This window comes from Stegostoma tigrinum, chromosome 1 (genome assembly GCF_030684315.1).
Source record: "Stegostoma tigrinum isolate sSteTig4 chromosome 1, sSteTig4.hap1, whole genome shotgun sequence".
In the NCBI taxonomy this organism is placed as follows: Eukaryota; Metazoa; Chordata; class Chondrichthyes; order Orectolobiformes; family Stegostomatidae; genus Stegostoma; species Stegostoma tigrinum.
In genome coordinates this window covers 73,955,237-73,977,459 of record NC_081354.1, presented here as the reverse complement: position 1 = coordinate 73,977,459, position 22,223 = coordinate 73,955,237, and the positions used below count along the sequence as shown (strand labels likewise).

The following is a 22,223-nucleotide window of genomic DNA, read 5'->3' as shown; positions in this document are numbered from 1 at the left end:
GGTTTGATTTAAATTCAGTTTGGTGTTCTAGAGGAATTTGAACCCACACCCCTAGAACTTTAGTGTAGGCCTCTGCATTGCTAGCCCATGCACATTGCTACTGTGCTGCGCCTCCCAAACTGAATTGAATGTTGAAATCCTGGTGTTCCTTTGGTGAGTTCAAGGAATATATTTGTCTTCAGCCATAATGATAAACATAGAGAAAGGGAAAAATGTTTCCACCACTCGATATCTAACTCCCACCATGTGAAATAGCACTGAAGCATTTACATCTTGTTAGAAGCCATAAAAAGTGCTTAAACGCCTGATTCCTATGTCAGAAAAAAGCTTGGAAACTCTCTTGCCTGTGAGCACTCTTACGTTTTAAGCAGCAAGAATTCTTACTAAACTTTTAAAATAAAAGTCATGTGATTTAATATTCAGTGTATCCAGAGAAGAGGTCATGTACATTAGCACCTACGTATTTGGCAAAATGACTGCTTTGAGATATTTGGAAAATAGCAACTGCACTTTTGGAGGGCGATTTATACTACAGGTGTAAGCATGATTAAACATTAACTTTCTCAAATAGGACATTGCCCATTTCAAGCAAAATAGTTTTAAACCCAAGCAATTTGTTATTGGTTTCTTCAAAGGCTGACTATTCTTTTTCACTATCCTATTGCAAAAATCTCGACTGAAGCGTTACTTTTGACAGTTGTTAAGCATTTCAGGAAAAATGTTTTAAGTTGCAAAGTCAAATCATAACTATTCCATGCTACAAAAAAATGTTAAAAAGTAGTATACCAAAAACCAAAGAGGCTACTTGTTTAAAAGCACAGTCACGTGAAGGATGGTATTTTCAGAGACCAAAAAAAAATTTTGCAAAAGTAGAGGAACTAAATGAGTTTTTTTTAGTTTAGCTCTTTTTAATAATGAATTCTATCAATGCCCAATATTGGAGTATGATGTAGAGATGATGGGATGAAGGGGGTCACTTAAAATGTTATTAGTTCTTAACGTAGAAAACTACCTAATCTAGTTGGTGTGTGATCAGAAGCCATACAACACCAGGTTATAGTTGAACAGGTTTATTTGAAATCACCACCCTTTGGAGCGCTGACATCACCTGATGAGCTTGTGCATGAAAATGTCATAGGGATGCAAATTTGATCCCCTTAGCTAAATGAAAAGCTGATTGTCTGAGGTAAAGATATTGTGATTGAGGATGAATTGGATGAGTTGTAAGATGGCGTTGGAAGTTGGCTGTTGCAGTGATGCCGTTGTGGGAGATGCTAATGTAGAATGTCCGAAACATCCATTGTGACAAGGAATGTTCATGGTTTAAATGGTCCACGGGTGCTGAGTTTCTGTAAGAAGTCTGTAGGGTTCCTTATAAAATGGGTGTCAAGTTATTCCAGCCATTTGGTTTGTCTCCAGCAACACCTTTATTTTTAATTTTTTGTGATTATATCTCTGCGGATTAATTGGATCGTAGCTCATCCTTTCACTTGCTATTCAGCTGTTGACACTTACCATTTGATGCTGTTTCATTTGAAGAGACTTGGTATTCACCCTGTGGAGACACCACTCGCACCATTTTCACGATCTTTTGGTCTCTGCATATAAATTCTGTGCCTGTGTGCTTCTCTTCACTCCACCTGATAGAGCAGTGCTCGCAAAGCTTTTGATTTCAGATAACTATTGGATTATAACCTGGTTTTGCGACCTCTGACTTTGGCTTTGTTCACCCTAGTCCAACATGCCAAGCTCTACCTGTACAGTTAGAACACTAACATTTGTCCGATTAATGTGGAAAATTGCCCAGGTATGTTCAAGAATCAAAATCAGGGCAAACCAAGTCCAGACAATTACTGTCCCACCATTATACTTCCCAGCATCAATAAAGTGATGGAAGGTGTCATCAACAGCACTCACTAATAACCTGCTCAGTGATGCCCTGTTTGGGTTCTGTCATGACGACTCAGTTGCTGACCTCATTACAGCTATGGTTCAAATGTGGACAAAAGAGCTGAATTCCATAGGTGAGGTAAGAGTGACAGCCCTGGACATCAAGGCCACAGTCCACTGAGTGTAAGGTAAAAGAACTATAGCAAAACCTATAATCATTAGGTATCCGGGGCAAACTGTCTGCTGATTGAAATCATTCTGGGAACCTGGATTCAAATCCTGTCAAGACAAGTGGTGGAATTTTAATTCAGTAAAAGAAAATCTGAGATTAATAAGCTAATGATGACTGTGAAGCCATTGTTGGTTGTCGGAAGAACTCATCTCATTCACTAGTATCTTGTAGGGAAGGAAATCTGCCACCCTTACCATCTGGCCTATGTTCAATCTAGGCCCACAATGTGTTCGTGTCTTAAATGTCCTCTGGGGAATCAGAAATGCAGAAAAACTGGCCAGTGACATCTACATCCTGTGAATGAATTTAATAGGAAGATGGCTGTGGTTGTTGGAAATCAGTCAGCCCTGCTCCAGGGCATTGCTGCAGGAGTTCCTCAATGTAGTGTCCTAGGCCCAAGCATCTTCAGATGCTTCATTAACCTTCTCACTATTCATAGGTCAGAAGTGGGGATAGTTACTGATGACTGCACAATGTTCAGTACCAGTCATGACTCAGATACTGAAACAATCCATTTGCAAATGCAATGAATCCAGACAATATCTAGGCTTGGGCTAACAGGTGGGAGGTAACGTTCGCACCACACAAATGCAAGGCTATTACTGTACCAATAAGAGAGAATCTAACCACCACCCTTGACATTCAGTGATGTTACCATTGACATCCTTGGGGTTACGATTGACCAGAAACTTAACTGGACTCACCACATAAACACAGTGGCTACCAGAGCAGGCCACCTGCTAGAAACTCACCACCTGACTCCCCAAAGTCTGTCCATCATCTACAAGGCACAAGTCAGGAGCATGATTGAAGACTGCCCACTAGCCTGGATGGGTACAGTTCCAACAATACTCAATCAGTTTGACACTATCTAAGCCAGAGCAGCTCGCTTGATTGGCACTACATCCACAAATATCTATTCCCTCCGCGTCCAACACACGGTAGCAGTATATACTATTACAAGATACTTCGCAAAAGTTCACCAAACATCCTCAGACAGCACCTTTCAAACCCACAACCACCTCTATCTAAGACAACAAAGGCAGCACTCCTTGCAAGTTCCCCTCCAAGCCATTCAGCATCCTGACTTGGGAATATGTGCAATGTCTTCAGTGCATCTAGATCAAAATCCTTGAATTCTCTCCCTACTGATATTGTGCATCATCCTACAGCACATGCACTTCAGCGGTTCACAAAGGCAGTTTACTGCCAGCTTCTCAAAGGCAACTGGGAATGAAGCATAAATGCAGGCCCAGCTAATGATGCCCCTGTCCCACAAGTGAATAATAAAAAGTAATGGTGAAAGGTTTCTTAGATTAAACAAATATAAAAAGTTGCTGAATGCATAGTAATTAATTTTGGTTTATGTTTAGAAAATCTATGTTTACTAAATTTACATGTAGTGTATGTGAGGAAAATGAAAGCCTGTGTAAGTTAAGCACTAGTAGTAATGTGATTATGAATTTAGCTAAGAGGTGGAGTTGTGGTAAACATTTATCATACTGGAGGGAGATGCATGATGGTTTCCTCAAAAGAATAGCCTATTGACATTTTTGGTTGCTATTGGAAGCAGTTTCATGGCAGAAAGCTTGAAAAGGTAGTGAATCACAGTGAAAACAGAAGACTTAAGGAGGATGAGATAATAGGAACTGCAGATGATGGAGAATCCGAGATAACAAGGTGTAGACCTGGATGAACACAGGAGGCCAAGCAGCATCTTAGGAGCAGGAAAGCTGACGTTTCAGGCTTAGACCGTTCTTCAGAGATGGGGGAGGAGAAGGGGGTTTCTGAAATAAATAGGGAGAGAGGGGCAGATCAAAGATGGACAGGAGAGAAGGCAAGGGGAGAGGAGACAGACAAGTCAATTTGTGGGGATGGAGCCAGTAAAGCTGAGTATAGGTGGGGAGGAGATAGGTCAGTCCAGGGAGGACGGACAGGTCAAGGGGGTGGGATGAGGTCAGTAGGTAGGAAATGGGGGGTGTGCCTTTAGATGGGAGGAGGGGATAGGTGCGAGGAAGGACAGGTTAGTGAGGTGGGGATGAGCTGGGCTGGTTTTGGGACTTGGTTGGGGGAGGGCAGATTTTGAAACTTGTGAAGTCCATGTTTATGCCATTTGGACCGCGGGGTTTCCAAGCGGAATATGAGTTGCTGTTCGTGCAACCTTTGGGTGGCATTGTGGCACTGCAGGAGGCCCAGGATGGACATGTCGTCTCAAGAATGGGAGGGGGAATTGAAATGGTTCGCGACTGGGAGGTGCAGTTGTTTAGTGGGAACTGAGCGTAAGTGTCCTGCAAAGCAGTTCCCAGCCCTGTGCTTGGTTTCCCTGATGTAGAGGGGGCCACAACAGGTACAGTGGATGCAGTATACCACATTAGCAGATGTGCAGGTGACCATCTGCTTGATGTGGAAAGTCGTCTTGAGGCCTGGGATGGGGATGTGGGGGCAGGTGTAGTACTTACTGCGGCTGCAGGGAAAAATGCCAGGTGTGGTGTGGTGGGAGGGGAGTGTGGAGTGGACAAGGGAGTCACAGAGAGAGTGGTCCCTCTGGAGAACAGACAAGGGTGGGGTTGGAAAAATGTCTTTGGTGGTAGGGTCGGATTGCAGATGGCGGGAGTGTCGGATGATGATGCGTTGAATCTGGAGGTTGGTGGGGTGGTACGTGAGGACGGGGGGAATTTATTTTGGTTGTTACTGTGGGGACGGGGTGTGAGGGATGAGTTTCAGGAAATGCAGAAGACACAGTTGAGGGTGTTCTCGACCAATGGGGGCGTGGGGGGGAGTTGCGGTCCTTGAAAAACGAGGACACCTGAAATGTACGGAAGTGGAATGCCTCATCCTGGAAGCAAATGCGGTGGAGGCGAATGAATTGGGAATAGGGGATGACATTTTTGCAGGAAGGTGGGTGGGTGGAGGTGTACTGTAGGTAGCTGTGGGAGTCGGTGAGCTTGAAATGGATATTGGTTTCTCGGTGGTTGCCCAGGATGGAGACAGGGGCCCAGGAAGGTGAGAGAGGTGTTAGAAATGGTCCAGGTGAACTTAAGGTTAGGGTGGAAGCTGTTGGTCAAGTGGCTGAACTGTTCGAGTTCCTTTTGGGAGCACGAGGCGGCGCCGATACTGTCATCAATGTAACGGAGGAAGAGGTGGTGTTTAGGACCAGTGTAGGTACAGAAGAGGGATTATTGCACGTAACCTACAAAGAGGCAGGCATAGCTTGGACCCATGCGGGTACCCATGGCCATCCCCTTTGTCTGTAGGAAGTGGGAAGAATTGAAAGAAAAGTTGTTGAGGGTGAGGACGAGTTTGCCTAAGAGGATGAGGGCGTCAGTGGTGGGGGACTGGTCAGGCCTGTGGGACAGGAAGAAGTGGAGGGCCTTTAGGGCATCTGCATGAGGAATGCAGGTCTATAGGGACTGGATGTCCATAGTAAAAATGAGGTGTTGGGGACCGGGGAATTGGAACTTCTAGAGGAGTTGGAGGGCGTGGGTGGTGTCACGGACGTAGGACAGGAGTTTCTGGACCAAGGGGGAGAAAATGGAGTCGAGATAGGTGGAGATAAGTTCGGTGGGACAGGAGCAGGCGGAGACAATGGGTTGTCCAGGGCAGTCAGGTTTGTGGATTTTGGAAAGGAGGTAGAAGTGGGCGGTGCGGGGTTGGGGAATGATGAGGTTGGAGGCTGAGTGGGAGGTCACCTGAGGTGATGAGGTTGTGGATCGTTTGGGAGATTATGGTTTGGTGCTCGGTGGTGGAGTTATGACCCAGGGAGCGGTAGGAGGGGGGGATCGGAGAGTTGGCGCCTGGCCTCGGTGATGTAGAGGTCAGTGCGCCATACTACAACTGCACCTCCCTTGTCTGCGGGTTTTATGGTGAGGTTGGGATTGGAGCAGAGGGCTGCATGTTCTTCAGGGGAGAGGTTGGAGTGGGTGAGAGGGGTGGAAAGGTTGAGGCGATTTATGTCACGACAGCAGTTGGAGATGAAGAGGTCGAGGGCCTAGCTATTTATTTCATAACCCCCTTCCCCTCCCCCATTTCTGATGAAGGGTCTAGGCCTGAAACGTCAGCTTTCCTGCTCCTACGATGCTGCGTGGCCTGCTGTGTTCATCCTGCTCTACACCTTGCTATCTAAGACTTAAGGAGGGACTTCTTAAATAGACACATTGCAAATTATGTTGCATACAACAAAAGTTTTGAAGTCAATTTTGAAAGGAAGAATGAGGAGAAGGAGTACAATGACAACTGGGATACAGAAACATAAACTCATGGTGTTCATATACATAAATTTGTTAATATAACAGGATAAGATAATAACGATCTTGTATTCAAGATTTGATTTACTAGTTTATAAGTTGAGGCATTGGCCACAAGCAGTTCTGCTGACCCTGATTAATTATGGATTAGGTCTCAACTGGCATAATGAACAGGTGATGATAATTTTTGTATAGTTGGACAGTGACCTTCGATGGTTACACTTGCATGGTTAAATGTGGAATTTCCAATTGTTTCAGAAGCTGCGCTATAGTTCAGAGATTTGACTTTGAAACCCATCACCAAAGCCAGAAGCTTCTGTATTATGAGATGGATTTCCAATGAACACACTGGAGACTTGATCTATACTTTAAATAGTAATTCTCTCAACCACTGGCACACTGTGGCAGTAACATCTGCAAGATGCACAGCCCAGCTTGCTGAGAGTTTTAATACCTTCTCTCAGATGCATGGCCCATGTAATTAGCTGAACTACGACCGCGTGCAATGAGGAGATCGTCACTTGCAAGCTTTCAAATTTCATACTCTCTTTATTTCTTTAATTACTGAATCAAAATCCTGGAACTCTCAACCTAACAGCATTAATGGAATATATTTGTAACAGGGACAGCAGCAGTTTAAGGAGAAGAGAACTTCTTAATTTCAGGCCTTCGTAACAATGCCATGTCCCTTGAATTCAAGTTAGGGTTAATACATTCCAGTGTAAATACATTTTTGAGTGTGCTGTTGTGGGTAATTTACCACAAGCTGCCTTTAATTTGGCTAGAAGATTAAGAAATCTCTCACAATTAAATACTAAAACAATTATTTAAACTTTATTGCATGTAGCAACCAAAATACGACTCCTCATGTAAGCAAGTTAAGCCTCACAACCTAACTTGACTATGACCCAATTAGTGGTGGAAGTGAACTTTGGATGTTCAGGGTTTGATCATTGTGTGGCGTTCTTCTCCGGAGGAGCCCTGAAGTTCAATTCTTAAACAATTTTCTGTACTTCAGGTTTGTGGTGTGATAATATTGATGATCCTTTAGATTCTTTTAATCCACAGTATTGACAACTGGCCTCACCCATTACACCTGCAGCTTGCCTTCTTACAAGACGTGGCTTGTTTGTTTCTTATTACATTTAGCCCTGGCTTGTCTGTTTGAAGATGCAGCTTTCCTGTGACTATCTCCTTAAATTCTTCTGCAGTTCATTAATTTGTCCTTGTGGCATAAAGCAGCCATTTATTCAAGCAGTTGTTAAAATAGTTTTGTTTATATTGTTTTTTGATTCCTTCTCCCACAGGGCTTGTTGCTTTCAATTCCTGTATAAGGTCGCCTTTGTCCCTTTCAGTTTATTCCAATCAAAGTTGTTGCTGCTTCTTTCAGTCTATGACGGTGTTAAACTTCTGAAGTTTACCCTAACACAATAAGATGATTCCTAATTGTTACCTGCCAACCAACCTGAGACACTGAAAATCAGTGGGGAAGTTCATTCAGATTGTAAATATTCAGTGAATTTAAGTGAAAATAATATTCTTTCTTTGCCTTTGTTGGAGGCATTGGATTTTGTTTTTATATGCACCTGATCTGAGTGCACTGACTGAAAAGATATGGAACTCATTCAGTGCTCTGAAGAACCTGCTCTATTTTGTCCAAGTTTCTGAAGCACTTCAGCGCAGAACACTGCTACTCCACTGAACTAAGTTCTTCGACTTGGGTTTGAGATTCTGGCCCTCAAACACACTGCTCCTGAAATATGCCAACTCGGCCTTTACCTGACTGAGGGGAAAATGATTAATTTTGTTGTCGATGACAGACTTTGTCATCTATGTCAGACTTTTTTTCAAGTGTGTTAAGATATAGAAAATGGTCCACACTTGCTAGGTCTTGCCACTGGAGGGAGGTATTGCACTGTAGGAGTTGATTGTTAGAGAGCCTTAGCTTTCTTGCTTTCTTGTATGCTTCAACGAAGTTGCCAACATTGACCTTACTCTGTCTCTGGTGAGCACACTGAAACATCATCTGCGCCCTGCAAGATTAGATTGAGACTGACATACGTTTTTAGTTTTGTATTAAATGTGACATATGTTTGACAGTTTTCAGTATGTTTTGGATATTTATTTTCATACTGGTAATTTGTTGGAGGCATAATAACACACCAACCCCAATTACATGTCCCTGACCCTGTAACCCAACCCCATCCCACCCAGAGCTGTGACATGACATCCACCCCCAAATAAATGAACTCGAATAAACAGCTGCTTTCTAGCCCTGGGACCTGACTGGTATCCCAGCCCCTCTTCCCGAACCCCCTTTTCTTTCTCTGTCGCACTCACTCTCTCACTGTCAGATTCCAGCCTGGGGCCTGACCAGAACCACCACTGTAATGGTCTGAAATCAATAACCCATAACCTCTCCTCGATAGGTCATGTGTATAGGCAGAATTATAATATATTGATGAAATAACTGGCAGACACTTTACTAGCTAATATGTTGTGACCAATCCTTTGGGTATGTTCTCAGTATAATTACTTCTTGTGTCCCATGTTAGTTTATTTGTCATGTAAAATGTTTTAAATTTCCCTAGTCTTCTGTTCTAACTCACTTTTTAACATTCCGGATCAGAGGCTCTTTTCTGCATTGTTCAGTGCTTTTTGTCTTTTGGGAACCAAAAGCCAACACATTATTTCTATTGCAAACGCAAATATTGCAGATGCTGAAAATCTGAAAGAAACAGAAAATAAAGATGATATTTGGGTCAGGAGGTATCCAAGAGAAGATGAGTTATTGTTTCAATTCGATAACCATTATCACGAATGATGTTGGTTGACCAGAGTGCTGTACGGTGATGGCAGCTTCATCTGACTGAACTTTTTTGTTTATGCACCTGAGCATTCTTTGGGCTGTGTGGATAGTATTGGGCAGATATGCTGAATATGGTGTGCACTGAAACGTTTGAGAGCTCTTCAGTTTACCTGTTGCTTCAGTGCTATGCATAGAATTGTTTTGGTCACTTCTGAGTGTAGTGTATAGTTCTTTTATTATGTGTCTACAATAAATTGGATCTGCCAGAAGAGCATGTACAGCTGCAGTTTGGCTGACTCATTCTGCAGTTTGAGTTTCTTCTTCTAATTCAAATTCTGCATCCAATTTATTATCTACATATGTACTGCATTTCCGTCATGTTTTTGAATCTAAGTCATCAGGTGTGTATTTGACGCCCACCCTGATGTAACAGTTAAAAGTTTTCCACCCTTCAGCCAATTTCTTGTCTATTCCCAAAAAAAATTATCTTGACTCCCAACAAATCAGAAATTATCGAACAGACATTTGTGATGTTTTTGAAGTTGAGGTTCCATATGTTGCAGACTTGCGTATAATTCACTTTGAGTCCTACCTTCGTGAAGTGGGAGGCAAGGCCTGATGGTATTTTCCCTGGACTGTTAATCCAGAGACCCAGATAATGTTCTGGGAACCTGGATTCAAATCCCGTCATGACAGATTGTGGAATATGAATTCAATAAATATCTGGAATTAAGAATCTAATGGTCACTGTGAATCCATTATCAACTGTCGGCAAAACCCATCTGGTTCACCAATGTCCTTTTAGGGAAGGAAGCTGTCTTCCATATCTGGTCTGGCCTACAATGTAGTTGACTGTGGGCTATTTGGGATGGGCAATAAATGCTGCCTAGCCAGCGACTCCCTCAACCTGTGAATGAATAAAGGAAAAAAAAATGACACATGTGGTCAGCTAGGATCTATCCTTCTGAATTTAAATCAAATACCATTACCGCTTATTGTTGTAGAAATTTTCCAGGTTTCTAACATACAGATAATCCTCCACTTCACTCCAGATAATCAGTTCTATTATTCACCATGAAACTAAGAATAAGGGGTTTGTATTTACTTATGGAGTTTCCTGCAGTTCTGTGACTTCTTAATAATTATTGTCCATGCTTTGCCAGTCACTTTAGTCTTCCTGTAGAACTCTGTATTAACATCTATCCTCTGAATTTATTACTTTGGCCCTATTTAATCCATCCACAATTTCTATTGATGTTGCCAGAAATAACTGCAGGATGACTGAGTGTGTTGACTATAGAACTGAGAATAAGTTGCCTTTTGAAAAGGTGAATAAGAAAATTGCAGGAGTGGGCATGAGAAAGTCAAATTGAGCTAAATGTAAGGTTACACATAAAGTCAACTGATGCAACTATGTCGGTATTTTAGCAATGAAAATTTATTCATAAGTTACTAAAAACAATTCAAACAAAAATTGCTGAAAATACTCAGTAGATTACTCAGCTGTGGGGAGAAAAAGAATTGAAGATTCAGTTCGAGAAGTTTTAAAAATCACTTAGACTGCTCAGATGGAATTCAAAGGAAAAACAATGTCTGATTGCATATCATAAGAAATACATTTCGTATCAAAAGTAGTATTAAGTAATAATATTTTTAAGTGTTTAACTGAAATAGTACACATAAACAATGTGAGGGAATGATGAACTACACTATTGAAATGCTAGAAAGTGAAGCTGTTAAGTGTGTTCGACAAAATACTAGAAGTAGAAATGGCTACAGAATAATTTCAAAATGACATTTTAAAAATATAGGTGATGATTGTCCTTTATATAATTTATTAAAGTATCCTATTTCACAAGTGCATAAGTCCCAATATAAGTAAGTTGTCAGCCTATTGAGTGGTTATCTGGATAAAAATAATAATGTTGTATGTAACTAAGAATGGAGGCAAAGAACAGAAAAAATTAAAACTGCCAGTTTTAGCACCTGTGTCTGCTTTAAGTTTTTATTAATTCATATGCATTATTTTTGTTCACCTTTTAAGGTATTTGGAAATGCTCCTCCTGGCACCATGATGGAGAAATTTTCAGATCTCTTGCAGTTTGCTGCCCAGGTATCGCGTTTAATGGTGACTGAAATTAGGAGAAGAGCCTCTAACAAATCCACAGGTATGGGATATCTGGATTTTAGATGGAACAAGATATCAAGATTTGATAATGTTCAGAAAGCAATACTAATAATTCACGTGACGGCAAGTACCAAAACTCAAATAATTTACTCATCACTAGTCCCTCACAACAGTTTAAATCGCAGTGTTAATTCTTACCGATTTCCTTAATGATAACTACAGTACACTATTTTATTGCTAATTTTCCTTTAAGGTATTGTACAAGATACAAGTATCTGTATTAGGATATTTTGACTGCTCTTGGATTGATAATCTTCCATTACAAATCTAGTAGGAGTGCAATAGAGTTAGATTGGGACCCTGATGAATCTAGACTCGACCAAGAAAGTGGACTTCCAAGCGGAATGCTTCCGAAGTCAAAACCTGGGTATTCACAGCACGTCATCATGTCCATTAAGAATAAAACTGTCGAAAACCACCCCGACAATGTCTGAAACTGAAGATGTTGGAATCTTTTGTTTCTTTTGTGCTTTCGTAAACAAAACTCAGTTGGCTTTGGTCAGTGCGTTGAGTATAGGAGTTGAGATATCATGTTGCAGCTGTACTGGACATTGATTAGGCCACTTTTGGAATACTGCATTCGATTCTGGTCTCCGTGCTATTCGAAAGATGTTAAACTTGCTCAGAAAGGATTTACAAGGATGTTGCCGGGCTTGAGATATAGGGAGAGGCTGAATATTTTCTCTGGACTGTCAAAGACTGAGGGGTGAACTTAGAGATTTATAAAATCAAGAGGGGTGTGGATGGGGTGAACAGCTAAGGTCTTCTCTCCAGCATAGGAGTGTCCAAAACTAGAGCATAGAGATTTAAGTTGAGAGGACAAAGATCTAAAAGGGACCTAAGGGGCACCTACTTCATGCAGAGGGTACTGTACCTATGGAATGAGTTGCCAGAGCATGTGATGGAGGTACAATTACAACATTTAAAAGGCATCTGGATGGGTACATGAAAAGGAAGGGTTTAGAGGGATACGGGTCAAATGCTGGCAAATGGGACTTAATTTAGGATATCTGCGGAGTTGGACTGAAGGGTCTGTTTCTGTGCTATATAACTGTGACTGTATGGTACATGGAACATGTAAATACCTATTCCTTACCTGTCAGGCAAGTAAGATATGCACAGTTGACACAAGCCGCCATCAAGATTATTTAAATCGGGTAACTCCTGTCATCTCAGAGGCTGGTCCTAGCCTCATTCAGTTGTGTCTAAGGATTTTTGTACCTCAGTTTAAATTGATTGGTTACAAATTCTTGCGAATTGGATTACAACCATCAGTTATAGTTTGTAGTTTAGATTTACAACTGTTGCAGATCATTTTGTGCCTGTGAAAATGTTTCGGGTATGGGGTATGTCAGTTAAAATGTAAAGATTTGCCCCACTCCCCCTTCCATTTACTGTTGCCTATGTTGCATGTCAAAATCATTGTAATAATGAAACCAAACTTGTGCTAATTTAGGAGCAAATTATTGCAGATGCTGAAGTCTGTACTGAAAACAACAAATGCAGGAAATCACTGGGTCAGACAACATTCATGGAGAGAGAGCAAGCTGACACTTCGAGTTGCGATAACTCTTTAGAGCTGAAGTGAGAGTAATTTCCTACATGTTAGGAACACTTTGGAAGCCACCTTCTTTTTACTGATACCCAGACCCATAGTCTACCTTTTATGCTTTCTCATCACCATTCTTGTAAACCTTGCTGTGTTCTATTTATCAGTGAGCATAAAATCTTCAGTCTCTTTCTTCTTCTTCTTCTTCTTCCCTTCATGGTCCTTCTTTTCTCAACTGGTTCTCATTGTCTAATGTATCACTGGTGAAATTCCTCTGCAAAATGATAGCTATCATTCCCTGATCTACATGTAAGGGTTTGTATTTTAGGATAATTTGTAAGGCATTTCAGAAATTTACTGTCATGTAAAGACTGTAGAAACATTTAGTATTTGGTGCTAAGTTCCTAAAGGGTACTTATGGTTAATTATGCAGTAATTGTGTCACATTTATAAAAATGTGTAGTTTTAATGTCTTTTATGATCACTGCCAACTGTATACACCAGATCATGGTCTGACAGTTGTGCAAATTAAAGATCGTTTTGACTGCAAGCATTTGGACCAAAGGGTCTGTTTCTGTGCTGTATGACTTTAAGTATAATAAACTCTTGAGCTCCATTCTCCTCCATTTCAAATGCTAACATGGCCTTGTCATTTCCTTTCTCTGCTCTAATCTTACAATCCTCCAAGAACACTGTTCTCCTCCTCTAAATCTCTAGCCACTTTGAGTGGCTTTGAGACATCTACAGTGACAAAGAACATTGACCTAGGAAAGAGATAGTAAGAACTGCAGATTCTGTAGTCAGAGGTAAGTGTGGAACTGGAGGAGCACAGCAGGCCAGGCAGCATTGGAGGAGCAGGAAAGTTGACGCTTCAGATCGGGACCCTTCAGAAATGGAGGGAGGTGGGAAGAAGCTCAGAAACAAATAGAGGAGGAATGGGATTGGGGAAAGTAGGTGGGATGGTGATAGGTGAGTGGAGTTAGGGAGTGGTTGGATTGGTCAGTGAGGTGGGAGGAGCAGCTAGGTTGGACAGAAGATGGACAGGTTGTGTCAGGTCAAGGCAGTGGGAATGGGAACGAGGATGGTCATGGGATGAGACAGAGGGTGGGGAGATTTTGAAACTGGTAAAATTCACATTTAGGCCGTTGGGCTGTGGGACCCCAAGGTGGAATATGAGGTATGTGCACATTAAGGGCCTGCATAGTCAATGTATAACCGAGTTCAGATGTTAACCTCATCATTCCCACAAATGTGGGGGAGCTGCTGGTGGTAATTTCTTTCCTTGGCACTCTAGGTATTGCCTCACCAACGTGAATACGTCTGCAGCCAGGCCAGATACCAGACATGACCTCTCACCACCATCTTCATTTTGGAAACCCTCTGACGCTGGTGGAGTTCAGCCCAGCGCGTGCTCCCTCTTCCATAATCAGCTTTATTTGTATATGTGTCCTTTGTGAATAAGTGAGTGGGTGCCATTGCAATTACATTAGAGAAATAAACATTTATCCACTTTTTAAAATCTAACAATAGCATCTGTCCTGTGCCTTATTGTAGTCATAGCACTTAGACAGTAAACGCTTCTTTGAAGCACATCTTGTTACTCGAGTTGGAAAAGAGGGGAGCCATCCACCATCTCCTTGTCTGCGACACAGGTTCTTGTCTGCACTGTGGAAAGCCAGGCCCACAGTAATGTTCGGGTGTACACACTGGATGATTTTATCCATGCAGGGGATGGCCACCTTAGACAATGAAGGGAAACCAAAAACTGCAAAGTCCACCTTTTACTTCAGCAAACTTCTTGCACTTGGCCTGAATGTTTCAGTCTGTGACAGAATCACTATTTCTGACTCAGATCTGTCAAAGTTTTCCCTCTTTAGAGCAGTGTGCTAGGCAGACTTCCAGGTGAAACACCAAAATGGCTCAGTCAAGTCCAGAAATCCATAACAGTGGGTGGGATTGTCTTCTGCAGCAGTAAATTCCATGTTTAAAGTCATAAAGCCAGTTATTTAGAGAAGCTAAATGGTAGGTTGGAAACTGGTTGAAGGCGTGCAGATATCGTGTGGATTGGGGATTGCAGATAAAGGGTGAAGCAATCAGGGTTGGCTGGAAGCTGTTGAGTAGTTTTGGGCAGGGAAATGGGGTAGTGGAAGGGACAGTGGGTAGTTGAAGGTTGTCTCATTTGTTCATTGGTTGGGAGAGTTGGGATAGGTCAGGTCACCGAGGGGATGTGTATGGAAGTCAGTGGTGAGTCTGGTAGGATCACTTTCTTATCATTAGCCGGGAGTTTAGGTCAGCTTTTAATTCCTCTAACCTGTAACCATACGAAGTTTCTGCGTTTTAACTCAGAACTGGGGACTTCTATAGAGGGTACTATGCTTTGGGCAGTTGCTCATTGGAAGGTTGAACTTCCTGAACACCTCCCATGGGGTCTGGTGGATCAACACTTGCACAAGACCTTGAAGCTGTACTCCTGTCTCTACTTCAGCAATTGTCTCCTTAACAGGAGATTTGGCCCTTACGTTTTAAGGATCAATTTAATGTTGCATACTAATCTTCACTTATAGTTCTCTTGCTTCCTGTATTAACTTTTCAACTTGTGCAATACTTGCCCTGATATTCTGACATTTATACCACATTTTGCTCCTGATCTATGTAATAAGCATTCTTTTTCTGTTGTAGTTCAACTTTTTTATCTTCTGTCATAGTGGCACTTTCAATTTGGATGCTGTACCTTTTCTGTTTAAAGGAAGATGAAAAACTGAATGATAGTTCTTGTATTTTAGTTAAAACAATCACCAAATGGAAACTACGGTTTATAAACGGAAATATTATAACACATCTACAGAAGAGAAAGTTAGTGTAGGTAGAGTATGAGTGAAAATACAGTGTGATATGTTTTAGGATTACCAGTTTTCTTTTAATCAAAGAGCATTAATACCCTATTAAACTAACAGGAACATAAATAGCATGAACAGAAGAAATTACAGACTTGAAAATAAGTAGACGCCAGTGGAAACTTTCTTGACACCTTTATGCTACCTAACCTTCCTGATGAAAAGAGGCTGACAAGCATCATAATTCTACACCCTGGCCAAGGTTGCTATCAAACAACTTTGAAGAGTTTTTCTTAGATTTTCTTTCCCTTTGGGATGTTTAGAATCTGCTAGAATTTATCTATTTAATTTCCAAAGGAAGTTACCACCTAAGAAATCATGACTCTATATCTGCATCTGTCAAACTATAATGCAGATCAGCGACATTTAGCTTTTGACATTTCATTTAAATGTTTTCAAATTTCAATTAGAAAAGTTTTAGGAACGCATTTTTTTGGTCATAACCACATCAGATATGTAAGCAAACCACTGTCGTTGTAACTTCTAGAAAAAATTGTGATGTTAGTACACCAATTTTATGCTGCTCTCTGTTCGATTCTGTACTGTAATAGAGCAACAAAATACTTCACTGTATTTATTCTTTCCCAGGAAGGCTCAATATTTTTGTCCTCATGTTCCTTTAAAATCTTGTACTGTTGTTATTTGCCTAAGTCTTTGCAGCAAAGTACTGGATAAGTCAGTTTATTTCTTGAATTTGAAATTGTGGTGTTTTTGTCAGCTAAAATGTCTGTAACTGTCAAGCTGTGGGTCTTCCTATGTCCAGTTTCTATGTTCCTTGCCACAGTATGTCTATTTATTGATTCCTCCTCTGTCCATAGAGGCAGCTAGTCGTGCCATTGTCCAATTTCTGGAGATTAATCAAAGCGAAGAATCAAGCAGAGGCTGGATGCTTCTCACTACAATCAACTTACTTGCATCTTCTGGGCAGGTTAGTTGAAACTAAACTTTAGGCATATTTGGTGTATTCACTAACATGGCTGTGTCTTTTCCGAGGTTGTTCAATTAAGAATACATCCTACAAAATTGTCTTCATAGTTTGCTAACTCCTGAATATGTACAGCATTGTGGTTTGCTTGATGTGTATTTGCAATTCCATTATTTGTGAAGCTGAGTTAAAAAATAACAATTCAAATTTACAGACAAAACATATGTTGTGGAACCTGTTGTCATATTTTATTCTTTCAGTGAAGCATTTGTTTTTATACTGATAAATCTGTAACTAATACTTAGACGAAAAAGAAACAAACATCTCATAATTGTCTTTCCACTCACGTTCTCTTTAAAATTTAGTTGCGTCCATTCGATTATTTCAAGTTGCAGTCCGTTTAATTTTTTTCAGCAAGGATGCACACATTCGCGGACCATTGCTGCGTGATATCTTTGAGGGTGCTGTGCTGCAACACTCGAACACAACTTAGTGGGAACTTTGCTGTTAATTAATCTTTAATTCCTTATGCCTCATTGCTTTGAATCTGCTCTCTGTCACACATTTTGAATTTCCATTTTGAGCTCTGACGTTTTTTAAAATCAATGAAAAGTACATTTGTTTGAGCTAAATCTGTCATCACATTACACTTGCAGTGAATTAGAAGGACAATAGCAATGATTAGGGTATTTTTATGAAGGTTTTTTCAAGCAAAGGTGCTGTGCAATCTTAACAGACTTCATGCATGGATGTTCTCTTAATCAAACAGGGAAGACTTTGTAGTCATATTGATGTGAAATTTTAATGTGCAACCCATCTTCAAAATTACAATCTCTAGCCAGAGTTGGGCCTAGGTTTAATGAATATTGAAGAAATGCACTCGCAAGGCAACTTTAGCAGTTCTGATGTCTGGGGGCATTAGGGAACTTTAGTGCTGCAATGTTGAGAGACAGGATAGCACTGAAAGGATGTTCTTGATTCCAGGGATGTCCAGAATCAGGGGTCACAATCTAAGGATGTGGACTGAGATGAGAAATTTCTTCACCCAGAGTAGTGTGCCTATGCAGTTCACTATCACAACAAGCAGTTGAGGCCAAAAGATAATATGATTTGCAGAAGAAATTAGATATAGCTCTTGGGCTAAAGGGCTCAAAAGATATGGGGGAAAAGCAGGAACATGCTTTTGAATGTGATATCAGCCACGATCATAATGAACAGAGGAGTAGGCTCAAAGGGTTGAATGTACTATTCTTTCTGCTATTTTCTATGTCTCTATTGTGGAGGGGTGGGACTCAACAGCAAAAAATAAGTTAATTGCACTCTGAACCACCTGAGGCTTGTCATGTCAGATTGAAGACCTGAGGCTTGAAAGTGAGAATGGTGTAAACCTTAAGACCTTAATTCCATCCCCTATTCCCAATTCCTCTGCCTCCGCCGCATCTGCTCCCAGGATGAGGCATTCCACTCCCGCACATCCCAGATGTCCACGTTCTTCAAGGACTGCAACATCCCCCCCGCAGTGGTCGAGAACGCCCTTGACCGCACCTCCTGCATTTCCTGCAACACATCCCTCACACCCCGCCCCCGCCACAACTGCCCTAAGAGGATCCCCCTTGTTCTCACATACCACCTAACCAACCTATGGATACAACGCATCATCCTCCGACACTTCCGCCATCTACAATCCGACCCCACCACCCAAGACATTTTTCCATCCCTACCCTTGTCTGCTTTCCGGAGAGACCACTCTCTCCGTGACTCCCTTGTCCGCTCCACACTCCCCTCCAACCCCACCACACCTGTCACCTTCCCCTGCAACCGCAGAAAGTGCCACACTTGCCCCCACACCTCCTTCCTCGCACCCATCCCAGCCCCCAAGATGACTTTCTACATTAAGCAGATGTTCACCTGCACATCTGCCAATGTGGTATACTGCATCCACTGTACCCGGTGTGGCCTCCTCTACATTGGGGAAACCAAGTGGAGGCTTGGGGACTGCTTTGCAGAACACCTCCACTCGCTTTGCAATAAACAACCGCACCTCCCAGTCGTGAACCATTTTAACTCCCCCTCCCATTCCTCAGACGACATGTCCATCATGGGCCTCCTGCAGTGCCACAATGAAGCCACCCGAACGTTGCAGGAACAGCACCTCATATTTCACTTGGTAACCCTGCAGCCCAATGGTATCAATGTGGACTTCACAAGCTTCAAAATCTCCCCTTCCCGCATCGCATCCCAAAACCAGCCCAGCTTGTCCCTGGCTCCCGAAACGTCGGCTTTTGTGCTCCTGAGATGCTGCTTGGCCTGCTGTGTTCATCCAGCTTCACACTTTGTTATCTTGGATTCTCCAGCATCTGCAGCTCCCATTATCTCTAAACCTTAAGACAGTGAAGGCTGAAATGGGCAGACCTTTGACAGATAAAATTTGATGTGGAGAAGTGTGAAATGTTGCATTTTGACAAGAAAATCAAGAGAAAATATGAAATAAAGGATATTATGGCAAAAGGAGTGTAGGAGTAGGGTGTATTTGCATAATCATTGAATGTGGCAGGTCAGGCTGAGAAAGTGGCTGGTAATTCGTGTGATCCACTGCTTTAGAAAAACGGTCAATTGTGCACCCAAGACAACTGTTTTCCATTTATAGTAATGATTTATAGATGAACACAATGGGAAAGATATTATGCTATCCTGGTCGAAGTCAGAAGTGACATGACACCAAATTATAGTCAAACAGGTTTATTTGAAATCACAAGCGTTTGGAGTGCTGCTGCTTTGTCAGGTGAAAGGAGCTAGCGTTCATGTTCTCGGCTTGCGGTCAGGAAACAGCGGACCAGCTACGAGATACCAAGTAGACAAGGCAATGGAACTACGCCACCTACATGCACACAGAGAACAGGTATTTTAAGAAACTCGGCATCACCATCAGCTGCAACCAAGCCTCCCCAGGTGACTGGTTGAAACCAGTAACACCACAGGGAAGTCCGTTATCAACTTGCCTGACTACACCTTTCAACCAGGTAAAATGAAAGTTTTCAGCCAAGGGCTTAATTTTTGCCTGTCTACCAAAATAGATCCTATTTGTCTTGCAGCCACAGGAATTTCGCTCTGGGAATTCTTCCACAAGCCCCAAGGTGTCAGCAGCAAGTTCAATGAGACAGCCAATAAAACAGAACAATTGCAAGAGATATCCACAGTGCAGCAACCAAAGAACAGTCAAATTGGACTCCTCTGGAAGGCTGCTGCCATAGGCTCAACATTTCTGTTCAAGCTGTCAGGAGATGCGTCAATGCCAGATTCATCAGCTGTGCTCACAGGATAACCCAGAGCGTCACCCAGACACAACATAATGCCATCTGTGCTCTCAAGACCAACTGCAACATTGTCATCAAGCCAGCAAAGAGAGGAGGAGCCATCGTCATACAGAATACAATGGACTATTGCAAGAAGCATACAGACAACTGAACAACTGGGAACGCTACAGACAACTATCTGTTGATCAAACCAAAGAACACCTGTCAACTCAACAGACTGATCACGACCTTTGATCCAACCTTTGAGTATCCTTTGCACTCGCATGCTGTGTACTTGCATAGGATACTTCTTCTGCCTTCAGAAGATACACAAATCTAAAACACCCGGTTGTCCCATTGTATCAGACAGTGAGATCCTGTGTGAGAACCTCCATGGCTGTGTTGAGGGCTTCTTGAAACCCATTGTTCAAGGAACTCCCAGCTTCTGATGCGACAGTACAGACTTCTTACAGAAACTCAGACTTTACCTGATGAAGGAGCAGCGCTCCAAATGCTTGTAATTTCAAATAAATCTGTCGGGCTATAACCTCATGTGGTATGACTTCTAACTTTTTCCACCCCAGTGCAACACTGGCACCTTGTCTTCAACTAGAATAGCATGATGTGCCATCAATGAAAATATACCTTAAATGAATTAAACTCCTAACAAAGTGAGCATAAAGATATCAAATCTGAGACTGCATATTTCTTTAAAAATGAAAGAGGAAATGAAAAGACTGAGATTCTGGATTTCATACAAATTGGCATTAAATACAAAAACAAGGATTAAGGGTTTGGTAAGTGGTGTAGGATTCCAAGGAAAGTATTTTTTGAGGGGTAGGAAACAAGTGGTTAAAAAGCCCTGGTAGAAAGCATTTTTCACACCTTACCAATTCTGGATAATGACTGTTAACTACGTAGTTTTGCTTTTTGCCCCTTGGCCTTCCACCTATTTGGTTTATTTGCTTTAAATACCACAAATAAAATTGGGAAAATTAAGAAAGGTGGTTGAGTTGGAGAAAAACAGAATTTGGTTTGATTTTTTGCTCTTTGTTAACTTTGAGTGAATTGCCTGAATCCCCAGCCAAAGAGAAATTTAAATGAAAAGTGAATTATTTTATAATATATGCATACTATGTAACAGGAATAATAGTTTTACTAAAATGGGAATTGTTTTCTTTCACCCTTTAAGCCTGCCTCGCTTCCAGCGAAAAGCACTCAGTGTTGGAGGCATAAATATGCAATAAAGTTGCCTTCAATAACAAAAAGCTAGATGTTGGGAGACTGTGATGAGTGTGAAAATTCTTTTATCAGAAACTAACCTTCGAAATGAAGCATAGTTAGAAGCATGAGTAGAGAAGCTAACAATTACAAAGCATGAGCTTTAATTTTTTAGAAAAGGTTTTTGCTTTAGACAAGTATTGATTTGTTGAATGAGAACCATATCCTATGTATGACCAGCAAGAGACAATTCATTCATGTTCAATCCAATTTTAGGTATACTTACTCCTAAAATGAAATATTGTCTGTTTGGCCCATGTGATAAGTTGGTAAATGAACAGACTCCTTTGAGTGAAGTAGGTGGATGAGACCTCAGACCTAGACTTAGTTGGGTGATTTTAGCTTTATTGCTTAGAATTGCATTTTGAGGTGTTTGATTTTCTGCCAGATCACAATGCTATTACATGTGAATTAAAATTTATCTCTTTGTGTTTCATTAATAACAGAAGACTGTGGACTACATGACTACAATGTCTTTGCCTTCCACTCTGGTTAAATGCCTCTACCTATTCTTCGATCTCCCACATGTGCCTGATGCCCCTGGAGGAGCTCAGACAGAATTACCACTTAGCGAACGACGGGCACTGTTGCAGAAAGTGTTTGTGCAGGTGAAATATTATTATGTTTGAATCTACTTAATATTTATCCTGATACTACTCGTGACATTTTAACTAAATGGCCTCACCTATTGCTAAGTTAGCTATCATTAGTGTTCTGTACTTACAAATTAAGAGGCATTCATTGGAGGGAATTATTCTGCTCACATCATACTAACTCAATGGTATCACAATTATGCAGCTCCTCAGAGGTTTGTCTCTGCCTGATTTGTTTTTTAACTAAGCTCAAAAGAGAAATCTTTTTGTTAAAAGGTTCCATCTCACTGAGAAGGCTTTAGGCCAATCCATATTCAGCAACCTA

At 41.5% G+C, this 22,223-nt stretch overlaps 1 protein-coding gene across 2 annotated transcripts in view; it reads left to right on the top strand.

Moving 5' to 3' along the window:
- wdfy3 (WD repeat and FYVE domain containing 3) overlaps positions 1-22,223 on the top strand; it is a 381,322-nt gene that overhangs the window by 75,337 nt on the left and 283,762 nt on the right. For both annotated transcript variants that reach the window (XM_048527789.2, XM_048527782.2), the window contains exons 3-5: positions 11,220-11,343; positions 16,625-16,734; positions 21,752-21,913. In XM_048527789.2, coding sequence (XP_048383746.1) covers positions 11,220-11,343; positions 16,625-16,734; positions 21,752-21,913 — 396 coding nt within the window. The remainder of the gene's footprint in view (positions 1-11,219; positions 11,344-16,624; positions 16,735-21,751; positions 21,914-22,223) is intronic.